We start from the raw sequence: 21,183 nt of genomic DNA, 5'->3' as shown, positions 1-21,183 counted from the left end.
TTCTTGTTTGCTTTTTTATTCCTTTAGCAGCCAGCACACTGCTGAACTCACAGGAAGTATTCCATAATATTGGTATTTCTAATTGTATCTTTTGTGCCATCATAAAGAGTGATCATCAGTGGTCTTCAGTGGTCTCAATCTTGAGATACAGAGCTGTGACAGGCTCTTGGGTTTTTTTTTTTGTTTGTTTTGCTTTGTTTGTTTCCTCCTTTCCTTTGTCAAAAATATTAAAACTCCAAATTAGAAACCAAGGGAATTGCTTACAAACACTTTCGCCTTCTTTTCCTGTGCTCCTCTCTCTCACACATATGAGAACATACCTGCACATTTTAGGTAGGTTTTTGCTCTAAACATTGAGGAAAAGGAGGCCCTGTTGGGTTCTATTTAACATTTCACTGCAGTATATATGTAACTCTTATTCAGTCACAGAATCTCAAGATTTTAATGCTGAAAAAGATCTTAGAGACCGTTTAATTTAATCTCCCCTCCAGCCTGGACTGCATTTGATGGACCTGAAATTTACAGTGGTTTAGCATGTGGCCCGAGGAGCCTATTCAGTGAATTGGTGGCCTGGGTTGTCTGTGAATAAGGTATAGAACTAACTCCTAAAAGGGGGAAAGGAATTTGCACGTTCATCTTTTTCTCTGCCCACAGACTCTAGTATGGCATTCTGCAGGCTTAAAGCAGGAGTCTTCAACCCCCGGGCTGTAGACTGGTACCGGTACTGGTCCGTGGCCTGTTAGGAACCAGGTCGCACAGCAGGAAGTGAGCGGTGGGCGAGCCAGCGAAGCTTCATCTGTATTTGCAGCTGCTCCCCAGGATTAGCATCGCTGCCTCAGCTCCACCTCAGATCATCAGGCATTAGATTCTCACAGGAGCACTAGTCCCTGGTGCCAAAAAGGTTGGGGATGGCTGGCTTAAAGAATACTGGGAAATTTGAATTTGTTGTTCAGGATCCCTTGGTAACAAAACAAACTCAGATCTTTGGATTAATGGAGGTTGCCAAGTCATCATCAAACTAAGATCTAGGTTTTAGTAAAATGTCCCTTCAGTTTAGGATTAAAATATTATAAAAAATGAGTGAAATTATTCCAATCAGTATGGTAATAAATTTTTGACAGGCGTCATGCAATCTGTGAGGGCATTCCTTCACTACGTCTGTACTCTGGGGAGTAATAAGAGTGGAAAATTAAATTAAATAAGGGTACCATCAAATACTTTAAAAACATATCTTCTTAAATACAACCTCTAAAGTTCTTTCACATTATTGAATTGTGAAAAAGCATTCTCTCTCTCCTTTATGTTTTCCTTTTTCTTTCTTTTTGCCTTTGGTAGAATTGAATTCACAGTAACTTATTTTGGGTTGTATTTCTTATGCTTCCCATAAGCTTTGTTGGTGAAACCTGAAAGCATAAATTCTAAGTAACAAGGTAATACTTTTATTGTTTTTATTTATATTACCCTTTAATTTCTGTGCTGATTTATGTGTCTTAGATGTAGATATTTCTATGGCTGATAGGTCCCTTACTTTAATATAATTATATCATACTCAGTAATCAGTTTCATTTATAACATGTCTGGAGATATAGAATTTTTTTCTTTTTATATAAAATAAATTTATCTATGATTACAGAATGATACTTGACAACTGAAAGCTAGACCTAGTACCCTTGGCTTTTTGCCCTAGGATTTAAGTCATGTCACCTTTCACAGTCTGTAATGTTTGTTCTCATTTCAACTGTCTTCTTTCAGACTATTATTATTTTTGTGACATAGAGAGAAAGAAGCCTCTCCTTGTGCACTTCATTAATATAAGTTCTTGACCATAAATGTTACATGACTTGAAGGATTTGTAAGAGTCATTCGAGACATAAGTTCTCTTATGGATCCTCTGGAGTGATGCTATGTTCCACTAGTACAGAGATAGAGCATGTGGAATGGTAGGAGTGTGAGGTTTGGGGTCCCACAGCTTCAGATTTGTATGTCAGCTCCATATCTTCTACCTGTGGGGCTGAGGACAAGAAATGTAATCTCTCTGAACTTCGGGTTTCTCAGCTACTAAACATCTATTCACTGAAATAACATTGTTCTCAATGTGGTATGCAAGTAGCAGTCTTAGAAAGATCTTTTATACATGTATCCTTAAACATTTCTCTACTTGCATTATTGAATAGTCAACACATTCACAAAACAAAATAAAGCAAAACCAAACCAAACTAAACCCTGCAACTCAACACATCATCATGTTATAGGGAAACTGAGGCTTGGAGAACTTAAACAACTTGGGTCAGGGCGTAAGCTCCGTTCTATCAGATTCCAGAGTTCAAAGGCTTGTTATGAGCAAGGAAGAAAAAAGGAGCCAGGATCAAAGCCATAAAAGAGGTTGATGGTGGGAAAAAATAAAATAGATTTAAATGTTGTCTGTCTTTCATCCACGTGTACTTATCTATGGTCAAGCAATTAATCTAGAAGCGGGTGGTTTATTAAGCATCTGATGTGGGAAAGGCAGGGAATGGTACAACAGAAGTTCATGGTACAGTCCACTTAAACGCTGTCATTTATGAATTCAAGGACTGTATGATTCAACTAGTAAAAACTTTCATGACACATACAATGTATCTAATGACAGCAAGTGTTTGTAAGTAGTGTAGTGTATAACAATTGACAAGTCTTTGTAATAGCTAATTTTCAGAGCATGCTTCACATGCCGAATCCACTGTTAGTTTCAAAGCTCTTAACACATATTAGTACATTCATGAATTATTTAGTTGTTTACCCTTCTAATATTAAGTGAACATTTGTTAATTTAAATGCACTTTTGTAACTTGATTACTTATTTGGCATGAGAAAATTCACAAAAATAATCAAACAAGAAAACCATTGCTTGAGCTGGAAGCTCTGGGTATATGACATGACATTTAAATAAATCTATAAGTATCTGAGCATATTTCACTCTTCCAACATCACTAAAGATTTAACTCAAAGAAAGGACTCCTTGGTTTGAAAAAATTAACAAAGAGCCTTGCTCAAGGCACTGAGCAACCAGAATTATTCAGAATTATCCTAGTTGTTCCTCTCATTTGCATATGTTAGCAGCACATGTTGTTTGGTATTTAACGTTATGCTAATAAAATTTACACATTTTATTATGATCACTGAAAACTAAAAATTTCATCTTAAAGTTTCAATTACCTAGGTGATTTGTTTATCCCTTGGCAATTAACTCCCTGGCACAGTGCCCTTCAAATAGCGGTCATGTAGTAAATGTTAGCTACTTCGAACTTAATAAATTGGTTGTCAGCTGTTGCTTTTATGTAAAAATAGGTTGGGTGCACCCTTGGTAATGTCAACACTTTTGAAAAGTAGATGAAATAAAAATTTCAAGTTCAACTGTGTTCATAAACTTAAAAAGCTATGATTGTGGTAAGTAGTATCATAAAATGTGAGTGCAGCAAATATTAAATAATACGATTCAAGAGCTGTGCTACTACGCCGTCATTCACAAGCCTGCAAGAACATGTGCACTTCATTAAAGTCAATGGAGTGTACCCAGTTCATCTTGGCATTACTCATAATCGAAATGTTTCAATTTTAGTTAACACACACAAAACTAATTTAAAAGTCAAATGAGGAAATTAGTTCTATGTTCCCATGTTCCAATCCCACAGTGATATCAACTAGCCAGATTTAGCCTTAGGAGGTATAAAAAATAGCTAATACAATAAATGGAAAACCTTTAAAAGCACAGATCTGTTAAAACGAATGTTTTTTGCAGGCAACTCGATAAAAATATATTTAGTGTTGCAAAAGAGCCCCTCAAACTACTCCACTATGAAACAACCAAGCTTATCTATAGATTTACTTCTAGATTTCAGAAGCAGTAGGTCAAGAACTAAAGGATTTATGTAAGAAATACAGTTAATTTGTTGAAAAAAGTTTTTAAGTTGAAGAGTAAGTAGTTGAAAAATATTTTCTGAATACACATTATGAAGACCAGGGAGAAACTTCTCCGGTTTTAATCTTAGGTTTCTCAATTGCAGTAAACACTATTACCAAAACACATTTTAGACATTTTTTTAATCTTTATTTCTGTGATATTCTTCTTCCTTGCTGTTGTAGTTGTCACCATTCTTTTAGTGTCTCTCTCCTTTCCATTTTTTAAAAACATTTCTTATCTACCCCATTGAGTGTGTCCTTCATCTCTTACTTGTTTATCTCTATATTTAATCTTTGACTCACTTCTATAAAGCTAATTATTCATTAATATTTTTTTCCATTTCAGCTTCTTCTCTAAACTAGGTTTTATTTATTGTCATTTGCAGATATCCAACTTGACCCTAAAGCTCAAAAAAAAAAGGCATTACAATTCCTTGTCTTTTCTGCTAAGACATTTTTGTAGCCATTGCATTCTGGTTTTCCTGCAGGCTCACCTTCCTGCTGTTTTATGCGCCATATTTAGTCACGCTGACACCTTTTTTTCACAAAGGGATCTAGCCTTTCCATATGGGAGAAACATACTTTTTATTTTCTTAAGTTTAAATGGCCACCAGAGAGGAGGTCGTGTGTATGTTCGTACGGACACTGTGTTCTGTTCACTGAGAGGGTGAGGGACATGCTTATCTCAGGAGGAAGGGCGAATGATACTCAGCCAGTGAGTGGTAAGGACTCAGAGGCAGGGAGAGGATGCTGACTTTGACCCTGCACCTGGCTCACTTATCTGCCTCTCTCTTGAAGACTTGTGAGGAGAGATAGATGCTAACATATTTTGCCCATACTTTCTAATTACCGGAAATAACTGCAAATCACTGAGAGGGCCATGTAGGGGCTGCTATACCCCAACAGACTAGACTGGTCTTGAAAATTAATCAGCAAATCTGACCAATTGGTCGAGGTCTCTGCACAAAATTCTTGATTTCATGCCTTCCTTTCCTTTACCCCTCTGCATAATTTACATGAAGTCTAAACTCTTTTTAGTGGAATTACCTGCTTGTAGTTTCTCTCTGTTCAGTCCACATTACCTTCCTAAGAATGATCTGGTTGGTGTATGTGAGATTTCTTGTGCCACTGTCTCATCCTAAGTCCTGGACATTATTTCAAGACTTTGCCTCAACCGAATCATCTGACTGCTGGTCTTCTTCCTACTTCTTTAGTTGTCCGTGCACAGGCACCTCATGTCCCTTAGGTGGGCTCCGAATCCAAATCCAGCCAGTCAGTGTCCCCCTCTCTGGCCTACACTTCTTTGGACCTCTTGTCTTGAGAATTCTGTTTGATGAACACTAGTGAGAGACCTGATCATCCCAGGCCATGTACTATCAGTCAGCACTTATAAGCTACTCCTCAGGGACTGTAAAACAAAAGCATTAATTAAATATCCCTTATTCTAGCCATAAACACCTTAAGCTTATGTTGTGAGGAGTGTGGGCTTTGCTTTAAGCTCTGAAAAAGGATTGTCTTCAACAGTTTAACTCCTGACCATGGCCACTAAGGCCCCAACAATGATCTTGCCGCTACCTACTCTCCTACCTCACCTTACTTCATGTCTCCCCTCTGTTCGCTGCACCCTACCATCCTGTCCTGGATCATACCGGCTCTTATCTGCCTAGGGCTTTCACCTGTGCTGCTGCTCCTGTGCAGACTGTTCTTCTCTCACTCGCTGCATGGTTGGTGGTTCCCTCTCAACCCAAGTCTCTGATTGGATGCCACCTGTACAGGCAGGCCTCCCTATAAGAGGACTTGCCTGTTACTGTCTTGCACAGCACCCTACAATATCCTGCAGAGCATCTATCAAACTCAAAAACCATACTTAAATTATTCAACTAACTCTCCTCACTTAACAGTAAGTCTCTAGAGGTCAGTACTCGTTCACTGCTGCATCTCCAGTGCCTAAGACATAATATGGATCAGTAAATATTAATCAAGAGAATAAATATTATCAGAGCTTCCCTTAGCTCTAAGTAATGTTAAAGCATCACCTTAGTGAAGATGTTGAGAAAATTATATAGACACATATATTGCATAGATATTTACAATATTAAAATTTTTGTATATTTAAATCAATATATGTAACACATGATATTATTAGAAAAGTCTGAGAATTTGCTATCATCCTCTTGTTGTAAATAGGAAGATAAAGAATAGAAAAAGCATGGTCTGTCTCCCTGGAAATGAACTGAAGTCATTGCTCAAGGACAGTAAATAATGCTATAAAATCACTTGTACTATAAAGATCATTATCTAAAGTCATTATCATACATAGGACAGTCAAGCCTCAAATTGAGCTTTCCTAGCACTTCAATTTTCAGAATCCTCAAAACATCCAAATTTATTTTCTATATTCCAGAAAAAAGGAGGATAAATCAAGGAGACACTCGAAAATTAACAAGCAACCACAACCTTATAAAAGTGCAGACATGGCTCTGAGTTGCAGTCATTATTAACATGCTCTATATTTGCCTGCAAATCTTCCTTATTATTATTCTCAATTAAAAAAGGGTGATCACCATTTTTTTTGAGTAATAGAATATCTTCACAACCTCAGGGTAAACAAAGATTTCTTAGGACACTAAAACGCATTAACCATAAAAGAGAAAAGTAATTTATTGTTCGTTATCAAAATTAAAAATTTCTGCTCATTGAAAGGCATTTCAAACAAAATTAATAAGCAAACCACTAACTGGGAAAATATTTACAGTCCCTATATCTGACAAAAGACTTATAATGCAGAATAACAATGCCATCAACAATAGACAAGCGATCCAGTACAAATAAGAAAAAACTTAAATTGACATCGCATCAAAGAAGATACGTAAATGGGCAACAGTACGTCAAAAAGTGATCAACATTGTCCACCATCAGATATATGCCAATTAAAGCCACAGGAGGTACCATTTCATACCCACTGCTGGTAAATATAAGGAGTTAGCTGGAACTTTCAGCAAGGCTAGTAAACTATTGGTCATTTTCTTATACAGGTAAACATTTACCTTATGACCTAGCAATTCTCCTCCTCGGTCTTCATCCAACAGGAATGAACACATATATTCACAAACAGACTTGGTCAAGAATTCTCAGAGCAGCCTATTCACAATATTCCCAAACTAGAAACAACACGAATGTCAAAAATCGTAGACTGGATAAACAATATGTAGTTTAGTTAAACGGTGCAATGTTACTCAACAGTAAAAGAAGGAACGAACTATGAACACATGTGACAATATCAAAAATATTATGGTAAGTGAATGGAACATTTACAAAGTATATGCTGTATGATTTCATTCAGATGAAGTCCAAGAACAGACCAAACTAACCTATAAGTGATAGAGTTAAAAAACTGGTTGCCTGGGTGGTGAGGAGGAGGTGAGAAGTGGGTGGGGTGGTGGATTGAATTCGACTGGAAAGGGCCATAAAGGAACTATTGAGGGTATGAGATTTAATATCTTATTTTGGGTGACCATTATATAGGGTATATACAATTGTCAAAACTCATTGACTAAACACTTAAGATTTGTGCATTTTATTGTATAAAAATTGTACCTCAACTTTGAAAATTAAGAGATTATAATATTAAAAAAACTTTAACACTATACATTATTCAGAATATTTCTCTACTTTCTAGGCATGAGAAACATTTTTTAAAAATTCTGGTCCTATTGAATTTAACATACCTGGTTTACGAAGTATGATGACAACATTAATTTATCCAGTTTCATTAGATTAAGCCTCAATTTGTAGCTTTTTGTGAAGTTAAAAAACAAAGAATTACCCCTCCCATCCCCCAAAATCTTGAACAATAAAATCCCTTGTTGTGTGAATCAGGATGAAGTTTTCAAAGATGAATGTCATTTCCACAATACACCAGCAAGGGGAGTAGTTACACTTTGAGAAGAATTCCATCTTTATCACCACTGAATTATTCTGTAGGGCACTTTAACAAGACCCCAAATTGACTTTTGGGTAAAGCCACAATGGAAATGACAGATCATTTTAATGCAAGAGAAAAAGATTGGAAATCTCGACCCTCTAGATTCTCTTGCATCTCAATGAGAAGGGGAAAAACACTTGCAGATCAGCTTATTGAAATAATATATTTGTGTAATTCAGGTACCAGGAAAATATTTAAAAGAACAGCTAAATTAAATTAGAACTGCAGCATGCCACTTTTTCTTTATTAATCATTGCCATACAAGAATAATGTGCATCCTCTTCCCCCACAGAAAGAAAATATCCCAATAACTCCACAAATTATTTTTATGGATGTGGGAATAATTGCATCAGTTTGAGCAGAATTTGCAAGCTGTTTGGATACTGGAGTCCATCTGAGAGAAGGTAAGGCTTTTCCTTTTTTAATCTTATGGCACGAGGGCTTTTCAGTTGATTGTTAGGCCACAAATCTGAAGGTTTATGCTGCATTTTTTTTATATCACTATGTTCATCAATTCTTATAAGATTTGTAAGGCTTATTCTCACATAAGCTCAGGAGGGCTGTAGAAAATTCTCTAACTATTCCTTCCTATGAGCTTCGATAATCCTGGATTTATAGAAAAGAATGTTCTGGCTGTCAATGGGAAGCATGTCCTTAGGTGCTCATGAAAGCAGGGCTGCCAGCTAGGGACACTTGCAGTGATACACTTAGAGTGCAACTGTCTCCTTTACACTCTAATCTTAATAATAACCCTAACCTTGATTTTAACACCATAACACCTTCTTCTCAGTTCTCTTCATTCCCCAGGAGCTAGCATTGTGACCCCTGGAAAATGACCTGAGCCATGCCCTGTGTCGAGCTCGAGTCCCCACTTGTCCAGAAGCCTCATCTTGTGTTTATGAGCGCTGTGGATGGTAGAGGATACTAGGGTACAAGGATACTAGGTACATTTACACAATCATCTCTTCCAGGAACTGTGCTGAGGAGAACACACGTACAAAATACAAAGCTCTAAGGTGTAAGCACAGGTTGTGTGACTGCCTACATGGGCACCTGACCCGGTGGCCAGGAGCAACACTTCCTTTAAAATCTCACACCAGCTGCAGTTTTTCCCACAAGGGTGGCCCCTCTACTCCCGGAGAGTATGCTTTCAATATGTAAAAAGATATTACCTGTGTATCCTTTTGCTGAGATATAAATTCTGCCCAGAGATTTTCTTTATGAAAATCTAAGGAACATTTCTCAGTTCATTGATCGGAAAAGATGATTTTGAATTACTTCCATTCATGACACAGAAGGAAAGCATTTTTTTTTCAGTCTCTAAAAATGGAGGCTCAAGGAAGTATAGGATCCAGAATAAGAAGATTCAAGATTTAGACGCTGCCTTGAACATTTTATCAAGATCCTCAAGTCTGTGATGTTACAATCTGGACTATATTCTTGCTGGCAAGGATTCATGGGATTGTCTTGCATTGAAAAAAGTATTTTTAAAAAGCAATGAGAAAAATATGTAAATGAAATGCTGCTGCACACACACTCCTCATTTTGAATTTGCCACTGAATGGACATGAGTCTTGTGTTCTTCCCACTAACTGGAAAATAAGCCAAAAGACTGTCTCTCAAAGGTTACTAAAATCTGGGAGCTTTGTAAAGGACAGAGATAAGGTATAAAGAAGAAAATATACAAAGAACCCAGAAGTGGGAGATATGCTGATTAAAGGAGGAAACATAAGGAAAGTGTAGTTATGGCTAAAGAAATGAAATGGATCGAAGATGTTTGTGTTTGTTTTTAATGACAGGTGAGTTGCTCCCTCTAGCAGATCCAGAATGAAGATTGCTTACAAACCAGGTAGGAATGAAGTCGTAGTTGTAGAGGGTACTCTGGTCATGCTGACATGGCCCTGGGTAATGAAAGCACACTCAGGAAAGGGTTGATGTGCATTTGTGGCAAGGAGGGAGAACACCTCGTCTGAAACCGAATCAGGGAAGCCAGAGATGGGGTTACTTCAGCCTGGCCCCTGCCACATGGGGGAGGACCTGTGTTATGTTATGTGCTCTGGAAGAATTTATACATCCTCAAGTTACCACAGCTGACTGAAAGGAACGTATAGGAAACAAGGTGCTTAGAGATGGATTCCGTGTAATCCCTGTTGATATTCAGACAAGAGTGGGCTTTGGGAGCCAAGCCTGAGGAGAAAGCAAAAAAAAGCTCTGGGCTTTCCCAACCCCCAGTGAGTCTCTGCAGTTATATTTTCACAGAAACTAAAATTTTATCTGAATTTAACAGGGTTTTCCTAATGTTTCAAATATTATTCATGGAAGGTACTTATTATATTCATTATCGTCAAAGATCTTGGATAGTAGCTAGCACCTTCAATTTAGTGTATGCTTAATGAATAATTACTGAGTGAATGAATCAAGCATATTCTCAAACGAGGAATGTATCTTACATCAATTAAATTAGGAGTCAATAATGTGCAAGATATAGCCTAGATTCTCTTTATTACAGCCATTTGGCAAATTGAGGACGTGCTCGAGCAATTTGAACCTCCCTCTGAGGTAAGTTGAATAACTATCAAGATAGATCTTGGCAGCTCTCTCCTAGGGTCCCCAGGGCAAACTAAGCATTTTAAGAGGACACTGGACATTATCCTAGTGGCCAGGGAGATAACCCACTTCCAGGTGTGGGAGAGGAAGCATGGTCCCGCCTATTGCAACCAGTGAATTCTGTACTGTGGTCTAGAACTGGTGCTGATGGCATGAGGGACAAGTAGTGTGCAGTCTGGGTCCTTTTTACTTGGTTCAAATTCCAGTTTTCTATTCCAGAGGAAGTAGAAAAATCTTTTGCTGCCTCCTGTGGTAGGGAAGAACTAAAATTCATGTGAAAGAGAGGCTTGGTATAGGCTGGGGTAGGGACTATGAGCCAAGAGTGAAGGGGCAGGCAGGGGTCTAGCAGATCTCAGAGCAGTAGCTTGTAGCTTGAGCTTAGCTGATGGGAAAGTATTTGACCTTGGGGACATCTGGCAACTCAACTCACTTACTTGACAATAATAAGAGCCTTAGGATCAGAGGCAGCTAACTCTGAATAGAAAAGGCAGCATTCTGCCACCCCGGTGTTGAGGCTGAAGTACGGGTCCTGGAGCACCAGGCCTCCAAGCTTCTGGGGAACATATTGATCAACATTTTCAATTGTTGCCTCAATGGCATAGTACCTGTTTTGACCGAATTCCAGACCGACAAATCTTCCATTTTGGCTGCTCTGGAGCTCATAGATATAACTATACATGCAAAGTCATATGTTCAGAATGGGCTCCTAATTCTACTTGAAAACATTTTTACATGTCCCTTCTTGTTTTCATTCTCCATTGCATTTTTTTTTTTTTTTTTACCTCAGAGACAAGTTCCTATTCACAAGTGATAATCATCTAGCAGCTCCCATCTCTACAGCACCTTTATATGAATACGTTGGACATCCTAATCTTTAATAATCTCAATAACCTGTATAAGCTATGTATTATTATCCCTGTTTTATAGACAAGAGCTCAGTGAGGTGACTGCATGTGTTCTGGCTGCTACATACATCAAGCTGCTTCTCAATATAGAGTGCTTTACAGTTTAGAACGTGCTTTCACATACATTATATAGTTCTCCAATTGTGAATTAAATGTGATGGTTGCCTCCATTTTACAGAAGACAACCCTGAACTGTAGATAGGTGATGTGACAGTACATCACTTATGGGCAGCTGAGCTGGGATTCAAACCTGTGTCTTATTCTACATGCCATGCTTATCCAACAGTATGGTGGAAAGAAAATTGAGGCTCTCAGACATAAATGCCCTCAAATTTCTTTATATCCACCTGAAAGTCTATCTTTCTGTAACCTCTCCCCTCCTCAATCTCAGGTAGCTGATTCTATTCCGTGTTCCTAAAAATTCTCTCAATTGTCCATGAATAATCTTATCTATTCCCATTTCTTCACATTTTAAGTCTCTGCAGATGACTGTCAAATCCTTCTCTAAGCTCTAATTGTTTCCAATCACAGAATAAGGGTATATATTTTTAGTAATCTACCTTTATATATGCCACGAACCGCTCCCCGACCCCCTCAGTTCTCTACAACTAATTATGTTTGCTATGCTTTTCTTGAACAGTCCATATACTACTTCCATATCTCCATACTTTTGCTTATATTAATTTTAAATGTTGTCCTTTTCTCTATTTGTAGAAATTCTATTCATCTTTAAGAATGAGCTCAAATGTTATACCTGCTATATATATATATCCCCAACTCTTCTGGTCAGATTAAATGGTATATTCTCTGTGTTCCCAAAGCACTTTGCTTATAAAGATAACATATCACCTATCACATGAGAAAATTATTTGTCTCCTTTTCTGTTTCAACATATGGACTATCAGTACAGTGAAGATGAGAAGTGAATTTTATTTATTTCTACACACCTTGAAACAATAAGCATGGCCCTTGACTAAGTATTGAATGAATGAATGAATGGTCATTCAGTTACTGCTCCGTTTTTTCAGTATGCCCCAATGAGAGCATGATCTAATTTGGGGGTTATTTTTTTCTCATCCTAAATCTTCACTATTATCCTGGGAATTTGTTTTGCCTTGTAAAAATATTGAGTCTTAAATTAAAAAAAACTCTGCTGTATGAAATTATGGGAAAAGAAAGAGAATAATACAGTTTTTCTTGTAAAAGTAAATACACTGTATCATCTAGGTGATCAGTGTTAAAGATAAGCACCCAAAAATTTAAAATTTATATTTGTAAATTTTAAAAATAAGATAATAGAAATTGATCTATTAATAAATGCATATGTTCACATGTAACACAACAGTAAACTTTGTTAGATTGGAATAATGAGTTTGGGGAGGTAGGGAGGAAAAGGGAGAAGCTAGCTTAAGCTATAAAAGTCAGAATTTATTGAAAGCAATGCAGTTTTATTATTTTCAATACTATGATATACCAATAAAGTCTGTCTAAGGCGACATCAACTTAATGTCACGGATCCTTATTTTATAGCTGAATCTTTTTGCCTAAAGACTGTTGTATATGCTAAAGCCATAAAAACAATTATTCTCTTTATAAAAGTTACAGGTGTTCCCGCTACTTCTCTTATCAAATCAATTCTTTGCAGATAATATAAAGAAAGGTAAATTTCACCCTATTCTGGGTCAAATTGTCAATAATTGTATATTAGCAATACCTGAATTAGTAAGGTTTTACCGAATTCTTAGAGGATGACATTTCTGGAAAATAAAGTCCAATGCCTCAGGGAAGTGCTAATTAAATGCTTTTAAAAAGAAAAATAGGAAAAATGTAAACTGTTTCAAATAAGATGAATATTAATTATTCATCAAGCTGGATATAACTAAAATCTCTCATCAAAGTCTTTGGTTTCCTTTGTGAATTTCATGAGGGCAAGGATCATGGCTTGTTTGCCTCTCTCCCTCACCCTCCAAGACTTTACACCCCAACAATACCACTTAGGCTGTGATTTCTGATAACAGTTATCATTATAAGGACAGGTGTTTAAAAGTGATGCTATGTGGTTTTCAGATATTCTAGTTGTTGCTCTGCTTATCTATCACTATTCAAGACTCAAACATTACAGAGAATTTACTCACTGATTCTGGGTACAGGCTGCAAGTAATTTACTGACCCCTATTCTAGAAGAGAAAGAAAATTGTTATATTAGCATCACATCCAAAGACATGTAAAAAACTTTCTACATAAAGGTGTCTCACAGCTTCTAATATTTTATTTCTAGCAAAGAAAATCACGGGGAGGGAGAGGTTTGTAAAATAGAATATGTCATCTCCTGTGGGCTAATGAAGAGGTGAGGACTTGATATCACTTATTAGGAAACCTTCAAACTTTGCCATAAGAAAGACTGAGATGATTTGTGCCTGTTTCCTCTGAGTCAGAGAAATGAAGCAGGGACCTGATGTGAGGAAGAAAATTTCCCAGGATTCTCTGCAATTGACTCCATAATATATCTATGTGTTAATATACAATTATATTTTCCTCTTAGAATCTTTGAGTACCTAAGACAGATCTTTGGGTAAAACTGATACTTAAGATAGATACACATGGTATCTCCTTGCATTGAGTATCCTGTGGCCCTACTGTTAAATATCTCAGTTTGAGAAGCTTAGAAGAGTAAATTAACTGAATTCTAGGGTTAAAGAAAAAAGATTTTTGAGGGAAGACATCCATGAATATTTAAAGCATTCAGGACTAATGGTAGTTTATTCTATAATGAAGAGCCTTAAGAAAGAAATCTTGGGATTCTCCTTAAACCAATGATTTTCCATCTTTATAATCAAGACCTGTTTCTGTCAGATGATAGACTATGTTTCTCAATGTAACATAGTGTATTTCTTCTTTTTCAGTCATCTACGGAGAGAAGAAAGCCTCAGCTCATTCTGAGAACAATTCTAGGGAACCGCCAGATGGTAATTATATGATTAGCCTTTTGCTTTCTAGATTATACAGCTCCAATTCTTTTCTTAAATAACATTATGAATATATAATATATAAAATTATATTATACACTATACCACATATTTCTTATAATATATAAGTTAAATATATTGTATATTGTATTTATGCTAAAATTTGTTAATATTATATTTGATATTATTCGATATATTCAATATTACATGTATATGTAATGTTTTGCTCTATGTATTCTGTCTTTTAAAAAAATAACTTTTTCAAAGTATGTTAATTAAAAACTTGAACAATTACTTAACGATGAGGCTTAAGCAATGGTAAGATTAATTCTGTCTTGCTATTTTGCTCCATTTAAATAACCTACTATCAATGAGATTCATTTATAATATTGCCTTTTCTAGCTCTAATTGAGACAAAGATTCTATTGGCTCTTGTTTTTTAAATTAATCTTTCTCCAAACTTCATTTGTGCTGAAACATACTAGTTTATACTTATGTCAATTAAATGCTATTCTCTCTTTAGAATGATTTAAAAAATATATCCAAGGACATTTGAATTGTATTGCCATGAGTTTCCTTGTATAAGGTATTAGCAGCTTCACTTGATTTAGTAAATTCTGCATTTTGAATGGTGTTTATAAGTCATTTGAATAGCTCATCAATAAGTCCTAGAGTATAACTGATCCCCATGGGTTGGAATTTGATATGTAATCCACTGCTTCAACCTACTCTGATGTAATTGCAACTCTATATTTACTTGTCCACCCATGTAACAGTAGCACGATTAAGGTCACACTTTCACGGGTTGGTAATAAGAATATTGTTTAGGCTAGAATCCAAAATCTTCCTCCCTACAAAACTGATTTTATCCAGCATGCTCTCATTGTTTATGTAATCTGACACATAACCATAGAAGGAAATTAAATTGATGTGGAAAAAATAGCTATTCAAAAAGTCAAAAGCGGCTGCTTTCTTATCTCAGGATATTCTGGTAAGTTGCTTATTGATTGCATGAGGAATTGTTATCATCAGGTATTGCTTTTAAGCTTTCTGGCTTATAATGTTCATGACATTTCCTTAAAAAATGTGGGCACGACAAGCTCTTTCCCCATCTCCATGATTGCTCAAATATAAAAACTGTGCAAGGTCATCTACCAATTTCTTTTTTCTTTTTTTTACTTATTGTGGTAAAAAACACAAACATGACATCCATCCTCCTAACAAATTTTTATATTACATACAGTATTGTTAACCATAAGTACAATGTTGTATAACAGCTCTCTAGAACTTTTTCATCTTGCATGACTGAAACTCTATATCTATCAAACAGCAATTGCCCATTACTCCCTCCCCAGCCTCTGGAAATTTGCCATCTGCCAATTTCTTAAAGGTTCAGGAAACCTGACATTAAGGGCATAATAATAAGAGTACATTCAGACTGAATACTCTTCCCTGGTCTAGTTTGGCTCTCCACACATCACAGAGTGAAGTATATTAGTTAGATGAATGCATGTCTCTTACACTTATAGTAAACTTGTTCTATACAGAAGTGATCCAGTCTTACTCCTCTTTACAATTTCCCCAAACCTAGGTTAGTGTCAGGTATAAATATGTACTGAATTAAATTTTAATATTTCTTTTCAAGGGTTGACAATAATTAATATTGATTTCAAGAATCTGATAAAAAGACAGGAAAGTTAATACCATTTATTTTTGAATTTATGAATTGTCTCCTAAAAAGAACCATAATCTCTCACTTCCCAATAATAGTAATTGCATGGCTAGCTCTTAGCTCTTTAAAGGTTTTGACTATATCTTCTAAATCATTGCTATTCCCAAATATTTTTTAATGTAATGACTACTTAGGATTTGGGCTCAGTTGACATAATCGATAGAGATGGACTTCCTTGATACATAATCAAGTATTAAATAACTATGAATATACTTTCATGGTCAACTGTGAAAATAATTTGAAATGTCAGCTTTTGGACTGGCTTCACATAATAGAAATTCATTGGGTTTGGCCAGACCCCTTAAAATAAATAAGAGTTTAAATCTCATATCTAGTGTACATGTTCCAATATTGTGCTTACAAGATTGAATATGGCATTAAAGGCTTAATTTAGTGACACAGACAATCTACTGAAACAGGATTTTTCCTCTTCATCACATTATTCTGAGTCATTTTTGTTTTCGGTGGTAAAGCACATTTCACCTTTTGAAACTTGACATAAGCACAATACTAACTGAATAGGCCTAGAGCTTTAATGGGAAATCATTATTTAAAAAAATAGATTTTCACTGATTCTTTTCTGAGGGGTTGAGAGCTCCATGCAGCATGAACAACACACTGAACCAGGCAGAACTCACACTCAAGTGAGAGAACACAAATATGACGATAATATACTTTTCTGAAAGTAATTCTGGCCACATGATAAATTAAATTGTTTATCATCATCCTTATTTAACAGAGAACATAACAATAGAAAAGGTTAGACAGTTTCCTAAGGCCATGTGGCAATTTGTTGTTAAAATTGAAATAGGGTTACATTTCATGAATTGATCAGTTTTTTTTACCCCAGCTAAACCTTTTAGAAATGTGGTTATCAATACCCTCTTAATTTTACATACACGTATTCTGGTGCAAAAATAATTATTACAGTGCAAGTTTAGGTCTTTTGCTGTCTAATGTTTGGTTGTTGGATTTAAAAGTTTATCCCAATATTTTCTTTCGAAATATTGATTTGGTTTAACCTTACCTTCTTTTCTCTTTTCTTCTGAAATTATTTGGATGCACAATATTAAATCAATAATAACCTCAAAAACAGTTCACATGTACTGAATCTTTATTAAATATCAGACATGCTGCTGAGCACTTTATGGGGACCTTATCTAATTTAATAATAGAAGAAATCCATGGGAATACTGGATTTCTTCATGTGAAATATACTACATGTTTCTAGTTCTGAACTTCTTTACATAAACTGCACCCATAATCGTCATTTATATTTCCTAGTTTTAGTTCCATTAAAGTGGACTGAGAACTTAAAGACACAAAGCAGAATTCTTTTAGATTTGAGTTTTTCCCTAATATTTTACCATTATGCTTTCACACCTAATTCTGTAGCATTTTATTTTTAGTAACTCAACTTTGAGTCTTTCCAACATGTTATCATAGAAATACCAATTATTTATGCATCCATATGTCATTGGTTTACATAATTTGTAATTGAATTGAATAATTATATGAACAAGTACAACTGGCACAGCAAATATGGGAACAAACACGCTGACTCTGGGTCCATATACATCCCCACAAATCGGGTCAGAAGTTAACAGGTTGGGTAGAGGGATAGCAGGTGAGGCCTTGGTGGTGAGCCAGCTGTGAACATCATCAGTCAGTAAGTTAGATCTAGGGAAGGGAGAGAGTTGTTTAGTCAGGGAAATCATTTAAGAGGAGGTCAGTTAAAAGAACTTCCGTTGTACTTGTACTTTGCATAGGCATTACTTTGATAATTTAATTGTGTATTCATTACTTTGATAAAATCAAAATAACTTTTTTTTTTTTTTTTTAAATGGAGGGAAAGGAAGGAAAGACTGAGTTTAGGTATCTTGCCCGAGATTACAAAAGTAAAAGTGAGACTAGGGTTTGGCTCCAGAATCCCACTTTCAAATCTGGCAGCCCAGTAGTCTTGCCCTCCATCCCATGAGCCTCAGGACAGATTAAAGCAGAGGACTGGGTGGGCTGCCACCACCCAGAAAGGAGACTTAACACAGCTCAAGAGCGTTCAGCAAGAGAGCACAGTAACATAAGAGAGAAGAAGCCAGGAGATGAAGAAATAGTCTTAGAAATTTGCAAAAGAACCCTGTAATTGTGTGTGTGTGTGTGTGTGTGTGTGTGTGTGTGTGTGTGTGTGTGTGTGTGTGTGTGTGTTTAAGTTAACCCAAGTATTTCTTGCCCTTGGGCCTCACTGGTTCAAAACAAAAGGGGTTTCAGCAAACAGGTTTGGCCAACCGATACTCCAACTATTTTCAGAATCTGTTTTTGCAACTCTGAAATTAAAGGAACTCTGAAAGTGCATCACGCCTCCCCAGCAAACAATAAATATCACAGAAGAATCTCTGACCCAATGGTCCCATGGGAGCCAGGCATGAGAGCAAGCTTAGTGGAAATCTGTGATGACAAATAGCAATTAAAATGAAGTCATTTAAATTTCACCATCTACTTCCTTCTAACTCTTGGGTTTTACAGGTTCTATTTCTGTCAAGTTCTTCTTTGAGTAAGACTATTTAAGCACCAGTTTGGAAGAACTTCCTAGCCTCCTAGAAGAGATGATTTTATAGTAGCTGCTTTAAAATGTCTCAGAATGGATTATTATATTTTCCAATTAGGTATTAATGATTTCAGTTTATGTTAAATGCTTTATAGGTTTCCGTTCTTGGCATTTTCCAAATTATTTCCTTCAAGAAGAAAATTAGAAAGGTGTTAAGATTTCTATGACTTCACAAGGAATTCATAAAAAGGTGAAGATCTTAAATGACTATTCTTTCAATAAAATTAAGTTAAATTGTGAAAAATGTTCATATATGGGACATCACTTTCATATACTTTCAAAAATAGCTATTTTGATTTTAACTGATCTGATTTAAAAAATTATTATTGCAATCATTTGGCTATAAACATGATTGAGATTTAAAGCCTCCTTCACATAAAACAGTACCTTGTTTCAATATACTTTCAGAAGCAATATTATAAACAATGGATTAATTATTTAATTAAATGCATACAAAGGTAAGAAACTTATGAGTAAACTGCTTATTTCATTTTCTAAAGGCTGCAAAATTATTTAATCAACTAAAAGAAAATATACACGAAGAAGAGAGAAACAGGTGAGATCCAGTGTATTTGTATTGAGTTGCTTTTCACAGAGGTGTGCTCTAGTTGACACAGCTTCTGTGCTCTTTCATGCTCCCTGTGCAGAGAGATCCAGCACATTAGAGTATGCTTTGTGTAAAATAGAGTACAAATCGAACCATATCCGGTGAGGTAGTGAGAGGCAGGACCAGCCCAAACAACAGTGCTGAAAAGGGGCAGGTCTGATTCTACAGTTATCTCAGCTTCACTGAGCCTTAATTCTCTCACCTGCAAAATGTCTTAATGTCTGTTTAGCTCTGAGATCTAGGAAATGAGGCAAAAAAATAAAGTAGGTCTTCATTACTATGCAGTCACCATGTTTTTCCTATTTATATTGTAAGCAATCTCCCCCGCCCCCATAAGTACGGTCATGTGTCACCTCTTCGCTCCTCACAGCTGTTCCCGTGGACTTACATGCTGATATATTACCCTGCCTTCTTCTTGCCATACCATTTCTTCAGAAATTTCATCCTCTCTCATTTCAACTCTCACCTATACAGTCTCCAATATACACACATCCTTAGCTTTGACCTCTCCTGAACTTCAATTCTGGATTCCAAATTCTAGCTTCTACATGGGAGTCCTATTATTAGATCAAATGCAACTAGACTTGAATGAAACCTGTAATCCTTTTCCCCAACCTGTCCCTCTGAACTTGCTCGTGTGTATCTATTACATAGACTTCTTCTTGCCAGTCAGGCTTCCAACTTGACATCCCTCCATGTCCTCCCTGCGCCTGTTTCCAGACAGTCACTTTTTCCTCCTTTCTTTCTGTCTCATACTCATTCTTCTTTTTTTAATTCCTCCACCCCCATCATTCCTGCCATGGTCATTAGCACATCCAAGCCTAGATTGTTGTAATTGTTTCCAAAACGGCCTCCCTGATTTCAGTCTCCATCATGATGTTAATTTACCAAACTGATTGTTTAAAAAATTGCTTTGCTCATGCTAATCTCCTCAAACCCTCTATTTCTTCTCACTGTTACAAGGTCCTTTCTAACTCTGCATTCTGCGCTCCCTAAAATATGATCCCTGTGTACCTGAGTAACTCAGAAACTTCCTATACAAATTCTAAAAGTTTTCTAAATAGGCCACATCTATTTTTAGTCCCAAGCTTGAAATAGCTGACTCCCTTCCCTCTGTTTGAAGAAGTCCTCTTCCTTCTTCAAGATTTAACCTTGATCTTTCCACATTCAGAGCGGTTGTCTTCTGAACTATAGCTGTTACTGTTCGTTTGGGAGGCAGGCAAAGTCCAGGAGCAAACAGCATGCCAGGCTGAGCCCCTCACATATATTAACTCATTTGTTCCTTAACCATATCAGGTAAATACTATCACTATGCCTCTTTACAGGTGAGAGTGTGACTCAGAGAGGTTATTTGTTTAGGTCTCCAAGTTGACAAGTGCTGGATCCAAACCCAGGTGGTCTGACCATAGAGTCCTTTATATCTCTATCTATAGCAGGTTCTGTTGTTATATAAATCCTGTGTGTCAACTGCCTCTACCGCATGCAGGCTCATTACGGGAAAGCACTTTGTCTCTGATCTCTCTGAACCTCTGACCAGCACACAGACACACTCAGTGGGCATAACCAAAGAGGTAAAGGAAGTGAGCTTAGGAGTAGGAACAATGGCAAACTTCAGTTATTGTCTGCCACACTTAAAACACTCAAAGACACACACTTTCCTTACCGATCTTTCCTGTTATGTTAAAAGTGCTGGCTACATATTTCACTGATCAGAAAAAGAGGTAATAATAATAATAAAAATACCTTATACATTTCCACATTTCAGAATGTGGGCCAGACAATGAAGAAAGATCTTTCAATGGTATCATCTCCCTTCCTTCCTTCCTTCCTTCCTTCCTTCCTT

The 21,183-nt window shown here is 36.4% G+C and overlaps 1 protein-coding gene across 1 annotated transcript in view; it reads right to left on the bottom strand.

Moving 5' to 3' along the window:
* Nucleotides 1-21,183, bottom strand: part of CHST9 (carbohydrate sulfotransferase 9) — a 192,342-nt gene that overhangs the window by 77,002 nt on the left and 94,157 nt on the right. The window contains 2 exon segments of the mRNA XM_006920011.1: nt 13,569-13,598; nt 15,744-15,755. Coding sequence (XP_006920073.1) covers nt 13,569-13,598; nt 15,744-15,755 — 42 coding nt within the window.

This window comes from Pteropus alecto, unplaced genomic scaffold, assembly GCF_000325575.1.
Source record: "Pteropus alecto unplaced genomic scaffold, ASM32557v1 scaffold146, whole genome shotgun sequence".
NCBI lineage: Eukaryota > Metazoa > Chordata > Mammalia > Chiroptera > Pteropodidae > Pteropus > Pteropus alecto.
Note: the sequence above shows the minus strand (reverse complement) of the source record. Positions and strands in the feature narration are given on the sequence as shown.